Source organism: Lampetra fluviatilis, chromosome 8 (genome assembly GCF_964198595.1).
Source record: "Lampetra fluviatilis chromosome 8, kcLamFluv1.1, whole genome shotgun sequence".
NCBI classification, from domain to species: domain Eukaryota; kingdom Metazoa; phylum Chordata; class Hyperoartia; order Petromyzontiformes; family Petromyzontidae; genus Lampetra; species Lampetra fluviatilis.
This window is the reverse complement of record NC_136282.1, coordinates 3,584,995-3,606,489: the sequence shown is the minus strand read 5'-3', so window position 1 is coordinate 3,606,489 and position 21,495 is coordinate 3,584,995. Positions and strand designations below refer to the sequence as shown.

At 41.1% G+C, this 21,495-nt stretch overlaps 1 protein-coding gene across 1 annotated transcript in view; it reads right to left on the bottom strand.

The window, feature by feature from the left end:
• The window catches only part of TMTC2 (transmembrane O-mannosyltransferase targeting cadherins 2), a 273,918-nt gene that overhangs the window by 32,885 nt on the left and 219,538 nt on the right, over positions 1-21,495 (bottom strand). Inside the window, exons 7-8 of the mRNA XM_078858886.1 lie at positions 20,836-20,921; positions 17,541-17,725 (exon numbers count right to left, since the gene is read on the bottom strand). Coding sequence (XP_078715012.1) covers positions 17,541-17,725; positions 20,836-20,921 — 271 coding nt within the window. The remainder of the gene's footprint in view (positions 1-17,540; positions 17,726-20,835; positions 20,922-21,495) is intronic.

Here is a 21,495-nt window from a genome sequence, read left to right as displayed (position 1 = left end):
TGCAACAAACAAAAATCAAACGAGCATCGGGTGAGTCTTGATTTGAAGCTTTCGTGACTGCAGGAATCCATACTCTTTGGTTCTTTCGGTAAAGTCACGTAGGCAGAAAAATAATAGATCACGATCCCCCTGCAGCCGATCTCTTCAGTGCTGCCACGGTGGTCCACTTTACTCCAGTGACCCGGGCGCTGCCGCGGGGTCCACTTTCTTCCCCGCCCCCTCTCTCCCCCCACCTCCTCTCTCCCTCCCGACTGCCGAGGCCTATATCACCTCGTGCTACGGCAGATCTCTCGCCTAATTCAGCAGTTTTCTCTTGCTGTGCTTGTCCCACCTGATGACGATTGCTTGTGTTGCGATCGAAACGTCGTGATCTATTATTTTTCTACGTACGTGACTTTACCGAAAGAACCAAAGAGTATGAGCATCGGGTGTTTCTTATATATCTCGGCAGCCTGGATCCAGTGATGGTAATTACACATTCATATGGAAGGGGCCAGTTTATAGGACATATACTGGAAACTTTCCATAATGATATTAATTTAACAACCCTGACTGGAATTGCAACTCATGAATTTTAATTGTGAGGGAAGCACCGTATCTTGGCTATATATATTACATATCTTGAAACGAACAGCACGTCGCTCGTAAACTTTTCGCAGTCTGAGGATAAATGCATACATCGACGTAGGTCTTTTCTCATACCCATCAATTGAAGAATACGCAGTTACCCCCCCACCCCCATTTGTTGCCACACATGCCTATGAACATTCCGAAGGTGCAAAGTGTGTATTTCAGCAATGAGCCGAAATTAAACACTTCCACTTTGGCCCCACAATGAACGATCAAATTCGATATTTTCTGCTGCACTATAATAGCGTCGGAAAAATGCATTCGTATCAACAAGGTCACAAATGTAAAGTCTACCGTGCATAGCCTCCAAGACGCAGATTAAATCAAGCATGTTGTTGTTTATTTCCATTGACTATATCCATGAGCACCTATGACATTACTGTCTGTTGCTTTAATTAAGAAGGGAATAACGCTGGAGGCAGGAGAACTTACGCCATCACCTTTCTTTACTTAACGGGTCATGCACTCTGCATTATATGGCACACCGGAGACACAATCGTTCAGTCTATGCTATGCTCATCCCCCAGTGCGTTGTTTTGCAATCTTAATGTGAATTCCAATGGCAAGCCTGTCATTCTACACTCTCAGCTCACTCGTGGGGGCTCGGTGAGCGAGGGACGAATGTCAAGGTCGGATGCTTTTGTTTTGGATGAAAAATCACCACAGTTTTCGCCCTTGCTATCACCGTCTCCGCTAATGATTTCAGAAAGTGATTCTCTCGTGTCACGCCATTATGTCGATGTTTCCTGTTGCCATCATTCTCATTGTCACCAGGGAATCTTTACTTCTGAATAAAGATCTGTTATTCTGGCTCTTTATTGAAGGAAAAAAACAATAATTGAAAAGGGATTAGTGGTGATGATTCTGATCGAGTCGAAGCATTTGTTAAAACCTACAGCCTCAGCTGTAGGTTTTAACAAATGTTACCCATTGAAGGCCAACACATCAAAAGGTGACAGGACTAGGATTAGTTCCATTCTTGAATCAACGCCAGTGGTCAAGTGTTTTTCATGCTTCCACTTTGTCAATACACTGCAAGATAAAGTATTAAAGTTGGGTTTTTTTTAAACAAGATATTCGAAAGAAACAATTGGGGAACTTCGATACACATGGGGCAATGGGACTTCTGAATGTATGATGAAGTCATGAAACCTGATTTCCTTGAGCATCTTTCAAAACAAACCTTCTCATATTGGCATCATCTGTCTTATTTTCTAATACGGTATACAGGACCAGATTCACATTCTGACAAAACACAGCACCTTGGAAATGTTCACCATTGCTGGTGATGCAGACGTCAGCATTATTTCTCCAAAAAAAATCTTCATGAAAAGCAACAATCACCGAGTGTGAATGAAGCCCACAGAGTTCCAGCCAAGGCTCAGAGATGCTGGATTGTATTTGTCGAACTGGCATGCAAGACTGATAATCCAAAATGAATTCGAGTATGAAAACAAAATGCCCAATGGCTCAAATAACCGTTATCATGCATCCTCTTTTCTCTTCAAAGAACATTGAGTTTCCCTTATTTATTTAAAATGTATCTCAAGACTGAATAGTAAACAAAATGTTTATTTTCACGAACATACTAAATCTTTAAATTGATGCACAAAATGCCAGTCAATGATTTTGTTCCATCCAGAAATCTAGTCAAATATGCTTTCCATTGTTATGGTATCAAATGTTCAAGAGTATTTATAAGTGCATAATCACATTCATCCATATTCTAATTTTTTTTATTCGAACAGCGACACTTTAAGCTAATACTATATTTTGCCTGTTTTTTTAATTTAGTTTGTTAATGGTGAGTACCACATTTTAACCAATAATAGCGATATTCTAAATGGATATCTGACCGAATGTATGCATGTATGGCTTTTCATTTAATACTGTCAAATCCATTGTATCCCAATGAATTCTTGTTTACAGACCACCTGAGTGTTGGGCAGTGCTATACTGAACACGTTGAATGAAGCCAACAGTGGAGTCTTATGAATAGGTTGGCTGTTACTGTTGTAACATGGAATTTCCGCCACCGTCTCAGTGCACCCAATGCTCATTTGAACAGAAAGACAATGATATTATTAACGCGTAGGCTTTCGCAACCAAAATTATCCATAGTAGAAGTTTTTTGTGTTCCATCGCATAAATATAAATGTGTCGCTAAACCCGCCACCATTTAACAGTCAAATAGTAAGGTTAATCACATAAACAAAACGTGCTAATTAGTGACTCATTTAGCACACCAGTGTGTTGGAGAGTAAACCCACAACGTGTACAGTTCAAGTACTCAAGTGTGCTGAAGTAGTAACTAATTGGCATTCTAGATGTGAAGCTTTCGTGACTGCAAGGATTCATACTCTTAGGTTTTTTCGGTAAAGTCACGTAGGGAAAAAATATATAAATAAAATAATAATAAATATTTTATTTCCATTTAGTATTATTTATTATTAATATTATTTTATTCCTATTATTATTTTTATTTTTTACCTACGTGACTTTACCGAAAAAATCTAAGAGTACTAATTGGCATGTTTTGTTTATGTGACAAAACTTACTGATTGGCTATGTCGGGTGGTGGTGGGTTTGACAACACATTTATACTTAGGAAATCTAACCCAAAACAATATCTTGTTACATATAATTAAAGCCATTATTCGTATACATTCAGATACATCCTGCTGTGGTGTAATAGTTAACATGCTGGGTTGCAATCCAGAGATCTCTGGTTTGTCCTCATGCAGCAACTGAAACAATGGTGAAAGTTCCTTAGATCACTCTCCTCTGTCCACCCAGCATTATATATGGATACACGATAGTCCGTCGATCGGTAGTCTAGATGTGTGATATGTAAAAAAGTGTGGGTACCCCCACCTCTTCCAAGACGTCTAGCCGGCATGGAAAGGTACATCAAATACTCTCTCTGGTTGCGGGCTTTCAACCAGGAGTAACGTGAGCAAGCATTTGCAGCCCTACAACTTTACCTTCTTACTAGATACGCCCTTTACACTGTGCTTAAACAGACAGACGAATGGCTGCTATAGGTTGCCATGTTCAAGCAAAGCATTGCAAGCGAGTTCAATCATCCCACGATCTCTTGACCTCAGGCAACCTGTGCCATGCCCTCCTCTGTTGCCTGCGACTGCTCCTGAAACATCAGCGCTGCTTGTACCGGCTCCAGGAGCATCAATGGTTGGCGTCTGCTGCCTTTCAGGTGAAGTGATAGGGAACCGCTTCTTGGAAATGCCATTCTAGAGGCTGTCTTCAACAAACGCCCTTTACAATTGCCTCCAGCTGGGTTCACTGCTGGAGGCAACTCCACGGAATGCGACTTCCAGTAATACCTGCTGCTGGCCACTGCTGATCGTGCACTAACGTGTCATCAATCATGACCAAAATCCAGCTCAAAGACCGCTTTCTATTCGGCAACAGATGGGGTGTCTCTGCGATGTTTAGGTTGTGGCTGGTTTTTATTAGGGAACATGTAACGTTTAAAGTGTTTTTTTTTTCAATTACAGCGAGCTTTTTGTGTTGTCTGTCGAACTTCTTTCACACCATACGTAGCCAACCGTCCTAAACCGAGGGGCGGTGGAAGGACAACAAACCAAACACAAAAAGCAGTTCCAAAGAAATGAGTTTGCAATCGAGATTTAAAAGTGGATAGCTCCAGTGGCTTCCTAATATCGGAAGGAAGAGCGTTTCAGATGGCCGCAGAAGCGCATCTGAAAGCACGCGATGCAGTGAGCGTCTTTTTTCGATGGCCAGCCAAAAGCTACTGCGAGGATGACCGGAGTTCGCATGCTGATTTATACTCCTTGACGAGATCAGCAAGGAATTGTGGTTCTTTTGTGGCAAGCACGTTGTGTGTAATGAGTGCGATCTTATAATGTATTCGTTCGGCAACAAAGAAGCCAATGCAGCTAGGCGAGAACTGGACACACGATCGGATCTTGCAATTCCAGTCAAGACACGTGCCAGAGAATTTTGATGTGTTGATGTTTTCCAATGAGAAAATAAAGTGAATAAAAAGAATAAAATACAAAAAACAACAACAAAATACACTAATGTAGACTGTAGCCTGGTTCTTAATCGAATTGAGTGTACTGGCAGTCTATAATGTAGACTGTATCCTGGTTATTAAGTTTGGTGAATGTGCTCGCAATCTATAATGTAGACTGTAGCAATTGATATTAAGCCGGGTGAATATACTGGCAGTCTATAATGTAGACTGTAGCCTGGTTCTTAACCTCGGTTAATGTACTGGCCGTCTATAATGTAGACTGTAGCCTGGTTTTAAGCTGGTGAGCATATTGGCAATTTATAATGTAGACTGAAGCAATGGTTATTAAACTGAGTGAGCGTGCTGGCAGTCTGTAACCTGGTTCGTAACCTGAATGAGCGTACTGACAGTCTATAATATAGACTGTAACCTGGTTCGTAACCTGAGTGAGCGTACTGACAGTCTATAATGTAGACTTATTCTTAGTTCTTTCAGTCATTTAAATATAATAAGAACCAGACTACAGTCTACATTAGTGCTTTTGTTGTTTATTATTTAAAACAATTATTCACTTTCATTTTTATTATTATTTTTCTATCAACGTGACTTTACCGAAAGAACCAAAGAATATGAATTCCTGAGGTCACGAAAGTTTTAAGTCAAAATGTTTGAATTAAATTTGCTATCTTGCTTGTCAGTGGAATTTACAAGACAAATCCAATAGCAGTTGTAATCCCCCCCTCCCTCCCACATACAAAATGCAGCATAAGCATGATATTTGTGAACAATGGCCATGTATTTTTAACAATTTTACAGGAATGTCTTTGTTCATAAAATAGTATTGAATCCTTTAGAGGATTGTATACTTTTTGGATGGTGTTTCTGAAAATCATTCTCCACCCCTACGATTGCCTCCAGCTGGGTTCCTATACTCGACAGGCATCTTTGAATCGCAGACACTCTTGAATTCCCACCAGGTTGCATTTTTGGTGGCCTCAAGGGGGCCCCCACGGTGCAGAGACAGTGCCGTGTGTGGGGCGGTACTGTAGGGGCGGAGCACGGGTGTCGCTGTGAAGGGGGTCGCACCAGGACGTGACTGTGAGGTGAACCCGGGGGGACACGTGACCAGACGAGAGGGGGCTGGAGGATCACGTGATGGGGATCCAGAGTCCCCACGAGGGTTCTGGAAGGGAGGCGTGGCCAGGGGCGGAGCCAGCCAGGCCAGGGGAGATATAAGCGGGGTCCCGAGAGGGACCGGGGGTCAGCCCTGGGAATGAAGTTGCCATCCTCGATCCTCAGTCCACGGTCTCCACGTGTGGACCAGGCAGCCCGTTGGCTGTCCGGGTCCGGTTATAGAATAGCCCGTGAGTATTAGTGTAGTTAGCCGTGGTTGTCACCACCCTATGTTGTTATCCTGTTAAGAGTTACCCATTATGTTAAATACACGTGTTGCCTCCAAGTCCAAGTCTGCGTCTAAATTGCGCACTACACATTTGTAATATATTCGAATGTATATTGTGCCAAGTCAACCTTGACCAGGATTCAACCGTATCATCATATGATGGGGGGAGTGTGCCGCTATATAATTTCATGTTCAATGTCAACAGCTAAGAAATTATGTACTAAAAAATACTAAGTAAATAAATCATCCCGTGAGGCCACTGTACTGCCAGTGGTTCACAAGCAAAGTGATCACACAAAAAAACCTTGACAAACGCATTTCTTACAGACTGCTTTTTGTGTTTAGTCTGTTGTCCTTCCTCTCTTACCTCTAATGAGCACGGTTGGCTACGTATGGTGCAAAAGAAGTTGAACATACGTGTACATAACATGGCATTACAAGGTGAAATATATAATAGGTTACATTGTTGCCATTGGTCCTTCTTCATAGCACATATTGCTAGAAAACATAACACTGTGGTTTAAGGGTTAAGTGGAAGACACATATTTTATGTATTCCATAATAGAGGTTTTTGGGTTAGAGCACGTAAAAAGAAATGTGTTAAGCCCGCCACCACCCGACACAGCCAATTAGTGAGGTTTGTCACGTAGACAAAACATGCAAATTCGTTATGAGTACAGCACACCAGTGTGTTGGAGAGTAAACCCACAACATTTATAATTCGAGTACGATGTTTTGCCATAATTACAATTAGCATCAGCAGGCTACAGCCAGAGTTGTGGAGAAATCATCCTGTTTTGGTCTTAAATAGAGCGATAAATGTGATGTCGATCTAACCCAAAAACCAATATTATGGTTAATATTGGTTGCAAAAGCCTACGTATTAAACTGACATTGTATGTACTAATAATACTCTACAATCCATCCCATTCACGTTTGGGCAATAGAAGTGAACATTTAATATCTGTCATGATGGGTGTCGGTGCTTGTATATGCTCATTTACAATATCCTTATTCTGAAGCATTTTACCACCGCTTGTACATTATATCAGCGATGAAGTATGGTCAAATATCCCCCACGGCAAGTTTGGCAATCATCGGCCCTCATCGAGCTGTGGATTGACAAGGCTGTACATATGCATGTATTTCTTTGGACACACTGGCTATGCTGGTAAAGACATCTCAAATGTTCATTATATACTATTTTGACCACTTGCTTCTCTTTTGTAAATTTGTGAATGTGTATACATGTTCTTGCTTCATTACATAAATTGGGTTTCCTATCGTGACATTCCCAATTAATGAGTTAGTTATTGTTGAGAATTTAAGTGGCTTCAATTTTCACTCCTGTGGTCGTTATGTCCGTTTAGATGTCCATGAAAATCACCGAATTAGGCCTGACAATTTGACGTAATGTGAATGTGTGATCAAAAGAAAATAAGACGCGTAGTGGAGAAACAAAGAGAAATATATTAATTAACAAATTAATTCAATTTTCAAGCCCTCATTATTTATTATCATTATTTAACTCCTATTTCACACTTAATGCTCAGCAGTATAATACCAGCATGAATTCAGACCGCTTGAAAATTAAATCAATGGAAACATTAGTAAACAACCCGTTGCTCTGTAACGGAAAAAAATAGGTGGCTGTTATGTTCATACTATTTTCACAATTATGTACTCAAGAGCACTGCAAGTAATATGCGTTTTTACACAATTAAATACCAAAAATATGTATTGTGAGGGTTTAAACAAAAAATAATCTTTTTTAGGATTGAAACGATATTCTGGCAAAAAAATACATAAAAAGGGGCACAAATGGAAAAGGTACCCAACTATTTTCAATGGAGAACGGCCTGCAGCAGCCACTAACAATAGAGTTAGTGTTGGGTTAGAGAGGATCCCATCCAGCAGCCACTAACAATAGAGTTAGTGTTGGGTTAGAGAGGATCCCATCCAGCAGCCACTAACAATAGAGTTAGTGTTGGGTTAGAGAGGATCCCATCCAGCAGCCACTAACAATAGAGTTAGTGTTGGGTTAGAGAGGATCCCATCCAGCAGCCACGAACAATAGAGTTAGTGTTGGGTTAGAGAGGATCCCATCCAGCAGCCACGAACAATAGAGTTAGTGTTGGGTTAGAGACCATCCCATCCAGCAGCCACTAACAATAGAGTTAGTGTTGGGTTAGAGAGGATCCCATCCAGCAGCCACTAACAATAGAGTTAGTGTTGGGTTAGAGAGGATCCCATCCAGCAGCCACTAACAATAGAGTTAGTGTTGGGTTAGAGAGGATCCCATCCAGCAGCCACGAACAATAGAGTTAGTGTTGGGTTAGAGACCATCCCATCCAGTAGCCAGCCAGGAAAATCGAGGCATAGATTACTTTTAATTTAAATATAATGTATGAATATATTTGGCTATGATTACAGCAGACGCACCGTCTGGTCTTGGCAATGTTTATTTGACCAGTTACACTAATTTATGCTCGAACTATGAACCTGACAACCTGAGTTTGATTCACAGCCACGCTGAATATCAGTGGTGAGTGATGTCTGAACTAGTTCTGGGTCCACTTCACCAAGCGGTAGCTGCCATTGTGGTGATACATGGTCAAACAATGTCGGGAGGGTACATTCAGCAGTAGATTTATTAGGGGCTTTAAATAAATCGTTACTTATTATTTTACAATGTGTGGGCAATTGTCCAAATCTCATATTTAGTAGCCCAAAATCCCAAGTTTAAAATGCCTTTTACAAGATTAATTAAATGCACCCACAATTAATAAAGGCCCTTGTTTTAACTACAAGGCATTTCATATCTCCCTTCCAAATACATAACACATCTTAATTGGTCTCTGGTCTTGTAAGTACATCACAAAATGTCCTCAGATGTATAGCTAACATTTAAAATGTTATGCTCATATCCTTATGAGCATAACATCAGAACACAGTCAACATTAGCAGGGCCATTAAATGCTCTAAATAAAAAAATCACTGTTTTGTGAACCTTCCAAACATCAACATTAGATTGTCCTGCAATGGCAGAAGAGATTCATTGCTGGGTGTGGGTAATTTGTGTCTTTGTATTTTACATTCCAATGTTGTGCCTAACCGCACAATTTATTGCCTGGTTTGTGCTTTGACTTCAAATGCAGTAGATTACGTTTTAAATGTGATTCACTATTGCCTGAGACTGGCACAACAAATATTGCATACAGGATTACACACAACACACTATCGGGATTACACACAACACACAATCGGGAGCAAGAGCAGAACCTCACCATTTTGGCGAATTGCCCGATCATGCTGGATACAATTACCAGCGAAACGTCTAACTCAAAAATTGTAAATGTTGTGGTTTCACTCTTCAACACACCGGTGGGCTAAAGTAGTGAACTATTTGTCTTTTGTCAACGTGACACTATTGTGCCTTGAAGAAAATATATTTTAGTATTCTGTGAATAGAAAAAACATGTTAATGTAATGTCATGACAGGTTTAAAGTAATATGGTTTAGGTTTACAAAACATCAACAAAATGGTAACTTGCTATGCCATTTTGTATTACGACTAGGATTAAATTTACATGCACATCCAAGTGTTAATTCAATAATTTAAATATGCAACAATAAGTGTTCAAGCACAACTTTTAACTTTTTATCAAAGCAAAACGTAACGGTTAAAGTATATTTGACTCAATGAATAATCTAAGGAGTTATGCTTGAGGCTCGCAATATTTAACCAGGACAAAATCCAAATTTTCACAAGAGATTTGGGCCTTATGTCGATGCTTGCTAGACTTGGGGTTTGCTGCTGCATATTTTTATAGGCATATATCGCATGCCTTACAAGCCCCCTGAATTGTATGTTCAGAGCATTTATATCTTTTTACTAGAGTAGAAACTAAAATAAGGTAAGTGTAATTTACAAGCATCGTAAACAACTGTTAGATTTTAGCGGTTGCTGTGGTAGGGATTCAGTTAACACAGCCAACCCCCGTTGTGCAGTTGGACACAAACCATTATCACCGTCAGTCACACATGCATATTAAGGAGAATCTGTACCAAGTCAATTTGGTGGCCAACAAAGCCACTCTTGAGAAACATCAGTTCCACTGGTCCAGAGTAAAGTAGCTGTCATATTCTATGATGGCCTGACAGATGAATAAAGGACACTGTCTTTTCAGAGGGAAAGTTATCTTGTTTGTTTTAAGTCAAAACAGTATTATACTTCAACATACCTTGTGGAATACATTGAAAATGTTTTCTCATTATAATGCTGCCACATATCATTTTTCTAGGCAGATTCGAGCAGACAAGACAGATACAACAAAAAGTTTCGTGTTATGAAATTTCACAAAGCCGAAATACATATTGTATGCTTTTTATAGTCCTAAAATGTCTGTTGGCTGTTATCCAAGAAGCAGAACTGCTTTAAATTATTATGTTATATTTCGGTGACACTGTTTTCAGGCTTATTGCCACTTCTGAAATAAACACATTCTTGATAAGCAAGCGATGCTAAATTATCCTGCAAATCTGAAGCTGGAGATAAATTAACCTTTAGGAGAAAGCGAGTGAGCACGACACGACCTGTAATTTATTTGTCAATAACTAATCGAAGGACCACGCTTGCATATTCTCTCACAGCTGATGGCATGGCCCTGGCTGAATGAGAGAATATGTATCCACAATTTACGTTTTTTTTTGGGATTAGATCGCATAAATAGGAATGTGTTGTTAAACCTGCCACCACCCAACACAGCCAATTTGTAAGGTTCGTCACGTAAACAGAACATGCCAATTGGTTACTACTTCAGCACACCAGTGTGTTGGAGAGTAAACCCACAATATTTACAATTCGTGTATGACGTTTCGCTGGTGATTAACAACCAGCTTCAATAGGCGATTAGCCAAAATTGTGAAGAAGTCCTCCTGTTTTGGTCTTAAAGAAAGAAATGGTGATGTCATCACTGTGATCCCATCACTGTGATCCTATCAGGTGTGAAGATCAGAGGGGGGTTAATGTAGTCATATACATAACAATATATCATGTTAATCTGAGAATATGCAGTAAAGTACACTTTAAACACCGTTTAAGTCTGTCTTGAAAACTCACCTCTTTAAATTAGCCTTTACTCCCTAATACTCGCCGTTTACCCTGCTTATATGTATGCCCTGTTTTCCATACATGGCCCATTGGGATCTACGGATGAAATAGGCCTTACAAATTTAAATTCTACTATTTTCATAAGAGTAAGCCGTTGTGGGTCAGTGCCATTACCAGTTTGAGAAAAGTATTGCTTCCCCAGTTTACCATTGCATAAGAGATAAAAACATTTAAATGAAACTCCCCCTGTCCACTCTGTTATGGGAAGTGCCCTGGGCAGATTCTATTATCTGCATTTATCCGTGCCTATACTGTATGCCTCTTATCCATGCAAAAGAAGCATACAGCTCATGTTTTTTTTACAGAAATGTAATTCCAACTTGCCAGAGGCAATATGTTATGGATATCAATACAATTACAGACACACAGCTGTAATCTTCCAGGGTTACTCAAACAGTTATATGTTCAATAGGCAAAGACATCTGCCTTTGCAGTAGGACAGGATTACAATCTGCACTGCAATAATCCACGAGTTCATATAATTTACAGACTACCTCTCAGTTCGCAGCTCCTCCCATAATCCGTGGAATTTGTTGATTCATAAATCCGCAAAACATTGCGGATTTCTGGATCTTTTTTGGAAGAGGCCAATTCCTGCTGTAATCCCTGGCACACTGCGTCAATGCAACATGTTTCTGTGGATTACGGGACTAACCTCTGAGGTGCATCACGGATGAGAAGATCCACTAAATTGCCTCCCCAAATCACCGCGGATTACTGGAATTTTGCTGTGCTAAATACAGTATCAGTTGCTTAAATACTGTATATATAAATACAACTCATTCACATTAAAAACGTGATGTGGAGATAACTGGATTTGTAAATAAGTGAATAAATGATCATTCTTTAACAAGAAGGGCATTACGGAGACTAAATACTTTTTTCACAAGGATACTGTGTTGACATGTTTGGACGATTACATGAATGGGTGTTCGGCTTGTGGAAGGTAACTCTACGACTAGCAGATAGATACGAGGGGGTGAAATTCCATGCTAATATATTCTGGTCACTTCACATCTCGACACAGTTAACACCTGGATAGCCCTGGTTATCATCTATCAAGGAACTAAACTAGGCTCCCCCCTGCTTAGCTTCTGAGATCTGACAAGATCAGATACAATCAGCACTATTCACCCGTATGCATTTGTGAACAATTTAGCCGACGAGAGGAATGAGGTAGAGTAAATGAATATATTAAGAACTCTATGATGACTGTTGCATAACGTACTTGTTTTGAAAATAATATTCCCATCAACGGGGCACGCAGGTAGCACTGGACAGAAAGTCCTTGCACTGAACAACAGACATAATGGACATTCCAAAAGAGTATCTGATATAGGCTACTAATAGCACGCGACCAAACAGACCAAGCCTTGACTTTTAAAACACGAATGGAAAATCACTTTCAAAAGTACAACCTATTTTTCAGTGTTATAATTTTTGACCATAAATGCACGTTGTTGTTAAATTTCTGCAATCTCAAGGAGTGTTGCTGAGCAACTTCCCAACATCTGGGACATCTGGGATGTTGGGAAGTTCGTCCAATATGTAAGTAACTTTGGAAAATAGCTGTAAAAAAATTTATGGAAATTAATTGCTTATAAAAAATTGTCCCAATAATATCAAGGCCTCCACATCGTTAATTGGAAATCCAGTATAATACGGTTGCTGTAACATATGGCTCATGATCACAAGACTATAATTTAATGCTTAGGGTAAATTCACCTGACCGTCCATTTTTGGCCTGTGAATTGAGCACCACCTGATCAATACCACATCGTAAATGAGAGTCAGATGAAAATATGAGTCTGCCACTGCAATATGGAATTTTCACCACTCGGCCAAAACCAGCATCGGAGATGGGAACACAGTATATGATTAGAAATGGTCCTAAATTTAAATAATTTCCTTGCACTGTTTACTTATTTGTTGGGAATGAGGGATAGTCTCATGGGTATCTAGTGGTTGTAGTTCTTCTCAATCTGATTCAGTTAATTGTTGGTGGCTCAGGGCCCATTGATTGAGATGAACACTGCCCATTGCTGTGTTTGAGCGTGGAGGCACTAATACTATGACTTACGAGCAGGGCCGGGTTCAGATTATCAGGGGCCTAAGGCTAATTAGGAGGGAATGTTTTACACTTAGAATTTTTTTTCATGAAATGTTCAAACATTTCTTTATTTACCTATATAAAAATAAGATGTAATATGCGACTCAAAGCAAATGCATCAAACATAAATGACTCACTTCACTAATTTCTTCAAACGTTTCCCCCTCCCCCCCCACCCATAGTTTTAGCTGTGACAAAATCATGAATGATGTCATCGTACTTCGAAGATTAAAAAAATGCCCCGATGGCTGCGCATACCGTCGCTTAGCTGTTACTTCAATGTGACATGGAGGGCCTGCAACATATGAAGGCCTAAGGCTCATTATCCGGCGCTGCTTATGAGGCCCGTTTCTATTAACCTGGCCAGCCACGAGCTGATTCTGTCTAAGCAGCCAGAGGTGTCCATCCCAACATGTCATCGCAGCTCCAAGACCACATTTGATTATTACATCGATCCGTGCAGTGTGTTGCAGGGCACCTTCAACAACTGCATTCTGCTGCCATGGAAACATCTGTTGAGCTGGGTAACAGGCAATTTATGTCAGCAGCCTTGAAGTATATATGGCTTGCTTATCAATGTTCTCTTGAGAAGTCTTGACGATTAACCCAATTCACATGACGGCCAATTGAAATCATCACAGTACCATAGAGTGACTTTAGGTGACTTTACCGAAAGAACCAAAGAGTACCATAGAGTAGTTTATTTTTCTTTACTTTATTATTTAAGTGATGACTGTCATCATTATCATCATCATCCATAGTCTATCCACTGCTGGATGAAACCCTCTTCAAGCCATCACCATCCTTGCAATTCCACAATCCATTTCACTGCTGTACTTGAGATGATTCCGTCTCCATGGTGGTCCCTCTCCAGCATGCTCTTTCTTTGGGCTGCCTTTCCGTGAGTCTTGTCCATCAGCCCAAACTCACTTGCTTTCCTTAATAGCCAACATGACATTTCAAATTTGCATTTGTTCTCTGATTCATGCGATCCTGTTTCCGTCTCAGAGTGGAATTCCAAGCACGAATCTCACCAGCCTCCGTTTTGCATGTTTTCAGTTTTTTTGACAATTTCTGAACCATGTCAGTAGCCATGTTTCTGAACCATATGCCAAAGTAAGCAATGTTCTTTAAAACGTCTTCTCCAAACATATTAGTACATTTATTTTAATGATCAAATCCATTTAAAGTATTGTTTTGTTATTTTAGCTCACTGCCCTTTCCAAAAGTCCACGATGACTCAATAACTGGTCTTCTCCATACAGATGACAAGTCTCTATTGCCTCGTGTCTCTATAGACTCTTAAGCACCACCACTCTTTACGGTCATTGCATACTCTCTAAACATGTGTGTTGAATTGCACCGTCAACATTTTTATTGAGCCTCAGAAAGGGCAAAATAAAATCCCACACTGTGTTTGGATCAATCACAATGCTTACAAAGCCAACCCATTTTGGTTGTAAATGCTGCAACATCTTCATGTAGCGGCTGATAACTAATGTGTTGCCTTGGAACATTCAGTGTGAATGTTCGAAACACAAGGGCAAGGAAAGGGCATCCAAAATAAAAGATCATCCATTTAAAAAAATAATTCAAATTACCCTCTGTCTTCCACTTTGCCTGCATTCTTCAAAGTGAAATGTGATTACTTTTTTTACTCACGTCTATAAAAACTGTTATTTTGTCCCAATGTCCTTGCTTTAGAAACAGAGTGCAGGTCACGTTAACCTATGGTGTGTCCAGAGGGAGTCCATGAATAAGTGTAGATGGTGCCTTATTAACGAAAACAACTCAATGCATTATTTCTTCTGTTTACATTTAATTTACCCACATTACGGAACAGGACCAGTGCAGTAAATTATTTGATGTTGCAAGGCAAGGAAACACATGCATAAATGTATATAATTGGAGGAGCCGCAATTGAATAATCCAGTACTTAATATTATTATGACCAATGAAATATATGATATATATTACACCGGAAGCTATCTGTTGGTCCAAGCACATAATGTGATTTCTTAGCCATTGCTAAGTGTTTTAGATGATGGGGATAGTTTGATACAGAAAATATTTACTTTGCGCCAAGATGCTAATACCAAAACATATTTACCAGAAAAGTCAAGGCCGAGAGGCCATCGTTTCCAATGTTTTTTATTCTATTGCCATTATTCCCATAATTTTCCTTGATCCCACAGCTGCTTTAGACATCCGTCCTCCAAGATCTGATGTTCATATTCCCACCATATGAGTGTAGGTCTTCGGCTCAGTCAACGATCTCTGGGTGCCAATCCAATGCCCTTCTCAGAAACCTTCCCTCTTCTGTCTTGGACATTTTCCCCACGCATCACAACCTCCTGTTCCATCTACGACACTTCCTTGCTATGATGTATTCCTAAATTACACGTTCAGCTTTTTAGCTCAGTAGCCCTTACCTGGAAAAATTAAATATGGTTTAATTTTATATCCTAAGATCGGGATATTTGTTTACAATTACTTTGTTAGAGTTCAGTCCCTTAACCTGTAAAGTTATAAACTTTTCTAAAACACCCATCGATTTATACTCAAATTCTTCTCTCTGTTCTTCATAAGTGGTTTATGTAATCTAATGAATGATAAACCTGTCCTGCTAACGCAATAGATATATTGACCTCATTCACACAATGCACATCACTAGCTAAATACATACAATGCTTTATTACCTCCACATTCTCGGTTTATGTATATTTCTCCACTTAACCCAAAATATATATTATACAGCACATCAACTGTATGGTCATTCTGGCAGTGGATAATTTCATCTGCAATTATTTAAGACAGGCAGACTCCAGAATTTGGATAGTGTAAGAAAAACTTTGATTTTGATATGGAGAGATTGATATATGAAAGAGACATTCTTCATTTATTTTACTATTTATATTTTCCACAAGAATGCTAATTATTTTGAGTTGTGTTTATTATCATTTTGCGTCAAACTGGGATCTCGTAGCATAAAAGAAAAGGGTCGTTCCCTGTAAGATTGGGAGTTCTCCAGCAATGATTCATGCAAGCCTGACTGTTGATGAGACACTGTGTGTTGACACTGTTCCAGAGTTTGCTTGTCTTGAAACATGCTGCTTAAGTTATGCACTTCCAGAAGGCCGTGCACAGCTGATGGATTTTGTAATAAATATTTTTCTATTTTATTTAGAGACGGATATGTAAAGGAGGAATTGTGTGCTTATTTATTTGGTTGCTTATCTTCTCCACAATAACGCTCATGATGTATTTACAGAAATGTTTCTTCTTTATAAGAGAACAAAGATGGAAAGGTGGTGAAATTACTTATCGTTGTACTGTATTTGATACTTCACAGCATGGCAGTTGGAAACCACTTACAAATGTCTACAAAGTTGCAGACAGTCACGTACACGTTTCCTACAGCTCCCAATGTGAGTTTTGTGAAAACAAAGCATGACACAATTTCACAGCAAGAAAACTAGACATTTGCAGTAAAAAGACAGGAAAGCACACACCTAATTTCTCAGGAGCCTTGGGGTTCACTCGGGGGTCACCCTCATAAGAATCTCTGCAGTGTTTTGATCAAAGTTAAAATACAATTTTACAGAATGTGTTGGCAGTGGTGCATTAGCACACATTAACGAAATATTAGAAACGCCTGTCATTAATGCTGCCCTGTAACAAACAAAAATGTATAGCAGCCTAACATTCTGGGCCACACACCATAGTTCGGCATGTGTTAGCTTACACGTATTTTCTTTTTGTTCATATATATGCATTATGAGACGTTGTTAATGCCAAAGTTGGGGAATTTTTTTGTACTTTTTATTTCTGCCTCTTTCAATATATTCATAAACAAGCACATGACCAGGCCCTTTGTCAACCCACTGTTGAATGGGGGTGTCCTCTCACTGTTGGATATGGGGGCTATTTAACCATACTTCACCACACCGTTCAGGGTGGGGAGCATAGATGTGGAAGCATAGACGTCCAGTACACGAATGTTTTTTTTCTGCAGAGCCCTCTGCTGCCAACTCAACGTGGCCCCTCGACAGCCTGTAACATGGGCGGTGGCACATACAGACACCATCTATGCACACAGCCCCACTTAGTGGGACAAAAAAATCACCGTCGCGTTCTCTCAACTCGATCAAAGGCGCAGTTGGAAGCACGTGGCACGCAGGCCTCGGGGGAGAAAGCCTCCTGGCGCGCAGCCGCCCTCGCGTACCTGGTGAAGGTCCTGCTCGTGCAGCACCTTGCCCAGGTTGTAGAGGCAGCTCGCCACCGACGTCATGTGGGCCTGCGGGTCCTTGAGGCGCTCGTCGGGGATGTCGGCGCAGGCGCGGAACACGATTTGAGCCTCGCTCGCCTTGCCTTGGCTCACCAGCACGATGCCTGTGTTGAGGTATGCCGCTGGAGGGCCCACAACCACCATTGCCGTCAAGTCAATGCGCACACACACGGCGAGAGACAATCCCCATTTAGCTCGCATGACCGCGCGATGCTGTGAGCGGAGAGTCTAGCGCGGGCGGGCAGGGCACGTAAGAGGTTAGGTTGATGTCTTCAGCAGCAAACGCAATGCTCAATCCAATGCACCACCACTAAACCTCGTGGGAACTTATATGCACAACAGATAAAGATTCCCCCGTAGAGCTTGAACAGTCTGTTGGGAAAAGTGCTCTTAGGGAGCACCCATGAAGGCCAATGGAGCACACAAGGGGTTGAATTATCAGCACCAAGTCCGGCCACCTTTGTCTCTCCAGTGATGATGTTTACAGACTGCGGTTAAGTCGACCTAGGGGAGGCTCAGGACTGGTTTGGATAATCGTCACTGGTGTTTGCCATGAGAGTGAATCGAACGCGGGTCGCCAGGCTCGTAGCACAGCACACTACAGCTCCCCCCCCCCCCCCCCCACATATATACACGTAAATACAGCCAAAAACTTATACACATATGCTCACAAAGTTACACAAACCGACACACATGCGTATACAAAAGACCAATGTCCCCTGTATAGTATACATAAACTGTGAGGGCAAGTGCTGTTAGTGATAACCTATTAAAGCCAGGTTGGATTTCGGGGGTTGGCTTAGCCAGAACTAACCCCGGTCACCTTTGTCTCCTCAGTGTTGATATTTACACATCGCACCAGGCAACTAGGCTGAGTTGACCTAGGGCAGGCCTGGGACCAAAACCACTCATCACTAATGTTAGCCTTAGGCCGGAATCAAAATTAACTCATTGATGTTCATACCCCACTCGCGCTGACTCGCACGCTTCTTGTGACAGCCAAATGGCCAGAAACACGGCACAAAAAAAAACCGGCTCGGATGTGCCATCTGCCATTGCGATGATATGTGGGTTTCATTTTAAAATACTCACCATCATTTTTTCTTGTAAAGAGAGTAATCGTCATCTATACTCCTGCCGTGTACAAAACCTTGCACATTGCCTTGGGCAATTATCTCCATTTCACTTCTCAACAAAGCCCCCTGTTGTGACCGATACAGTTAATTTCATTGTCATGCTTGCGAGCACAGCACTTCAGACGAGCAAGAGGGAATCATGATTTATGTAAAAATAAAGAACAAATGCTCCAGCGTACGACCTTAAAAGACGAGCCATCACATTCTCCAGGGATGCCACATTAAAGAGAAAGGAAGTTATGGAATATTCAAGTGAGTGCATCGTACATCTCAGAGGCATATGGATGAAAGCAGATACGTGAGTGTGCGGAAAACCAACACGTTAGCAAAATAAGGCATACGTATGCGAGCCAGTACACATTCATGTCAACAGCCAGCGATGGAGCTTTAAAGTTGGTTTACATTCAACAGACACGACACACTTAGGACATATTACTAGTTGCTTGCAGAAGCAATGGAAGGATGCAGGCTGAAAAGCACTTAGATTATTGTATTGGGGCAGTCACTCCTATAGTTGTTCAATCCTATCCATGCACAACATGGAAATATAAGTGTATTTTCTACCATTTATACCTCAGCTCACCTTATCTCGGGAGCACCTTTTCTGACAAACGCTACACTTCTTATGAGGACAAAGCACTGTAGTGTGTGAATGAAGCACTGTTAATGTTGTCAATTGGCAATGCTTGTTCCCCCATTGGCAAGCTTGGTAAAATGACTATATTTAGCCCTGGAGCCACATGGGTGTGAGGGGCTCCCCTATGGAACCCAGGGTACAGCATCAATGCTTGGGTTAATGTGAGGGTCTTCTTAGCGATCAATGGACCGCCGAGACCCCACAGAAATAAGCCCAGCTACCCAGTCTCTAGCCCAGCGGCGTAACAGTTCAAAATACAAAAGACAACCTTTTATATTTGTGCAATAATAATACTATGTGTATTTAAAACTAGTGTAGGAGGTTAATGATGGAGCTGGCTTCCCCTTTAAATCTATCTAACTACATTATGCCTAAATTATTCGGTTAGGATCAAAAACTGGAATGTTACAGGTAAGTATCTTTTGGACCACGGTAACGTTTTGTATTCCTTTCATCATTATAAGATCCTTTGTTAAACAATTAGTTTCGTTCTTTCCGATGCCTTCCATAACAATCCATAGACTGGGTATCCCCTATTCCTAGTCTATGCTAAAACACACACCCTAACCACGCCACGACATACCAGGCCCTGCTGGGGTAACCTGCTCTGCCCTTCACTCCAGCAACTTTTGCCTTTGTCGAATTCCTGCACATCCCCTTCCCAAATTGGATGTTGCTCCTTCTCCTCTACTGCCTCCACTGCTTTTAATGCCCCCTGCCCCGCTCACAAACTGCTGACACCTTTTCCCACCCTTCACCCGAATGAAGTCCAGGCGAACAATCGTTCTTTTATCGTCCGCGTTTGACTGCATCCACACCCCATGTTCTTCCTCCGCTGCTTCCCACTCTGTTTTTTTCTCTGCCATGCACTCTCCGTTTGCCCATTCTCCCCACCCTCTGTGCAACGTCTCTTTCGACTTCATGAATCCGAATTGCACTGTGGTTGATATGTACAACTGTGGGCCGGTACGCACGTTCACACAGCGCCATAGTAGCAAGAGCGGCGTGTGTGAGAGAGGGGGCGGCCTTTCCGGGAGTCCCTTCTGAGTAACAAAATTGTTACAAATGAAGCAAGCAGTGGCACCGGATCTTTGATGGGGAGATGCCGGGACGACAGCAGCAGAAGGGTGGGGACGAGGGGGGGGAAGTTGGGCGTGGGGGGGAAAGAGCAGCAGCATCACGTCTTGCTCTGGCTCTATATCCTGATATATTCAGCCATTCTGCGCTACTCTACGGTTCAAAAGCCATGCATGCCTTGGTAACGCAGAACCTTGACTGTGACACACAGAGCCATTCCCGTCTTTGCTGAATCCACACCTTGCTAAAATGTTGTCCAAGTATTCTGCTAGTGTTATATATATATGTAAAATAAACCATGGTCTTGTCTAGAGACGGCTATTTATTCACACAAAAATGTAAATCCACATTGTTATTATAGTGCAGAACCACAAAGACTTACAGGCCAATGTTGGCCGGGCACCGATGGCCAGCTTGTAGTAGTACAATGCTTCATTGAGTCTGTTCTCCTCCTGGAGCAGCAGGCCTCTGTGAATTAAAGCACAACAATAACAATTTATCAAACACACGTGATACTTGACACATTACAGGTCTGGCTTTTAAATGCTAATGTTTGCAGTTGTGTGATGTTATTGCCTGACTATAGCATGTACAATGTGTATTCAATCATGAAGTAACCCATACGAAACTACACTAACTTTTTGGGTAGCCTAACTCCAAGGTTTCCTCTATCATATGGTAACATAAGCTCCCCTCGGATACATTTCATGATTGGCCTATTCAGGGTCATGTTGGCTAGGTCTTCATTTCCACAGAAGTATACACGTGCATTACCTAGAGTAGTATCTGATGGAGGTGGCCTCCCCTTTAAACCTATCCATTAAGTCTTTCACAGTTTAAATTAATTTACAGTATATATTTTACAAAACACATAGGGTCAAGTTCACATATACTTTAAAGCCAGGGTATCCTAGATGCGTCGACTTAATATGGAAACATACAAACGTGTATTATAAATTGATATATGTCGAAACAACTTTTGTTTTGAGCCACAGTCTACCAAGGCAAAACACTAAATTGATTACTCTATTCTTGTTCATTA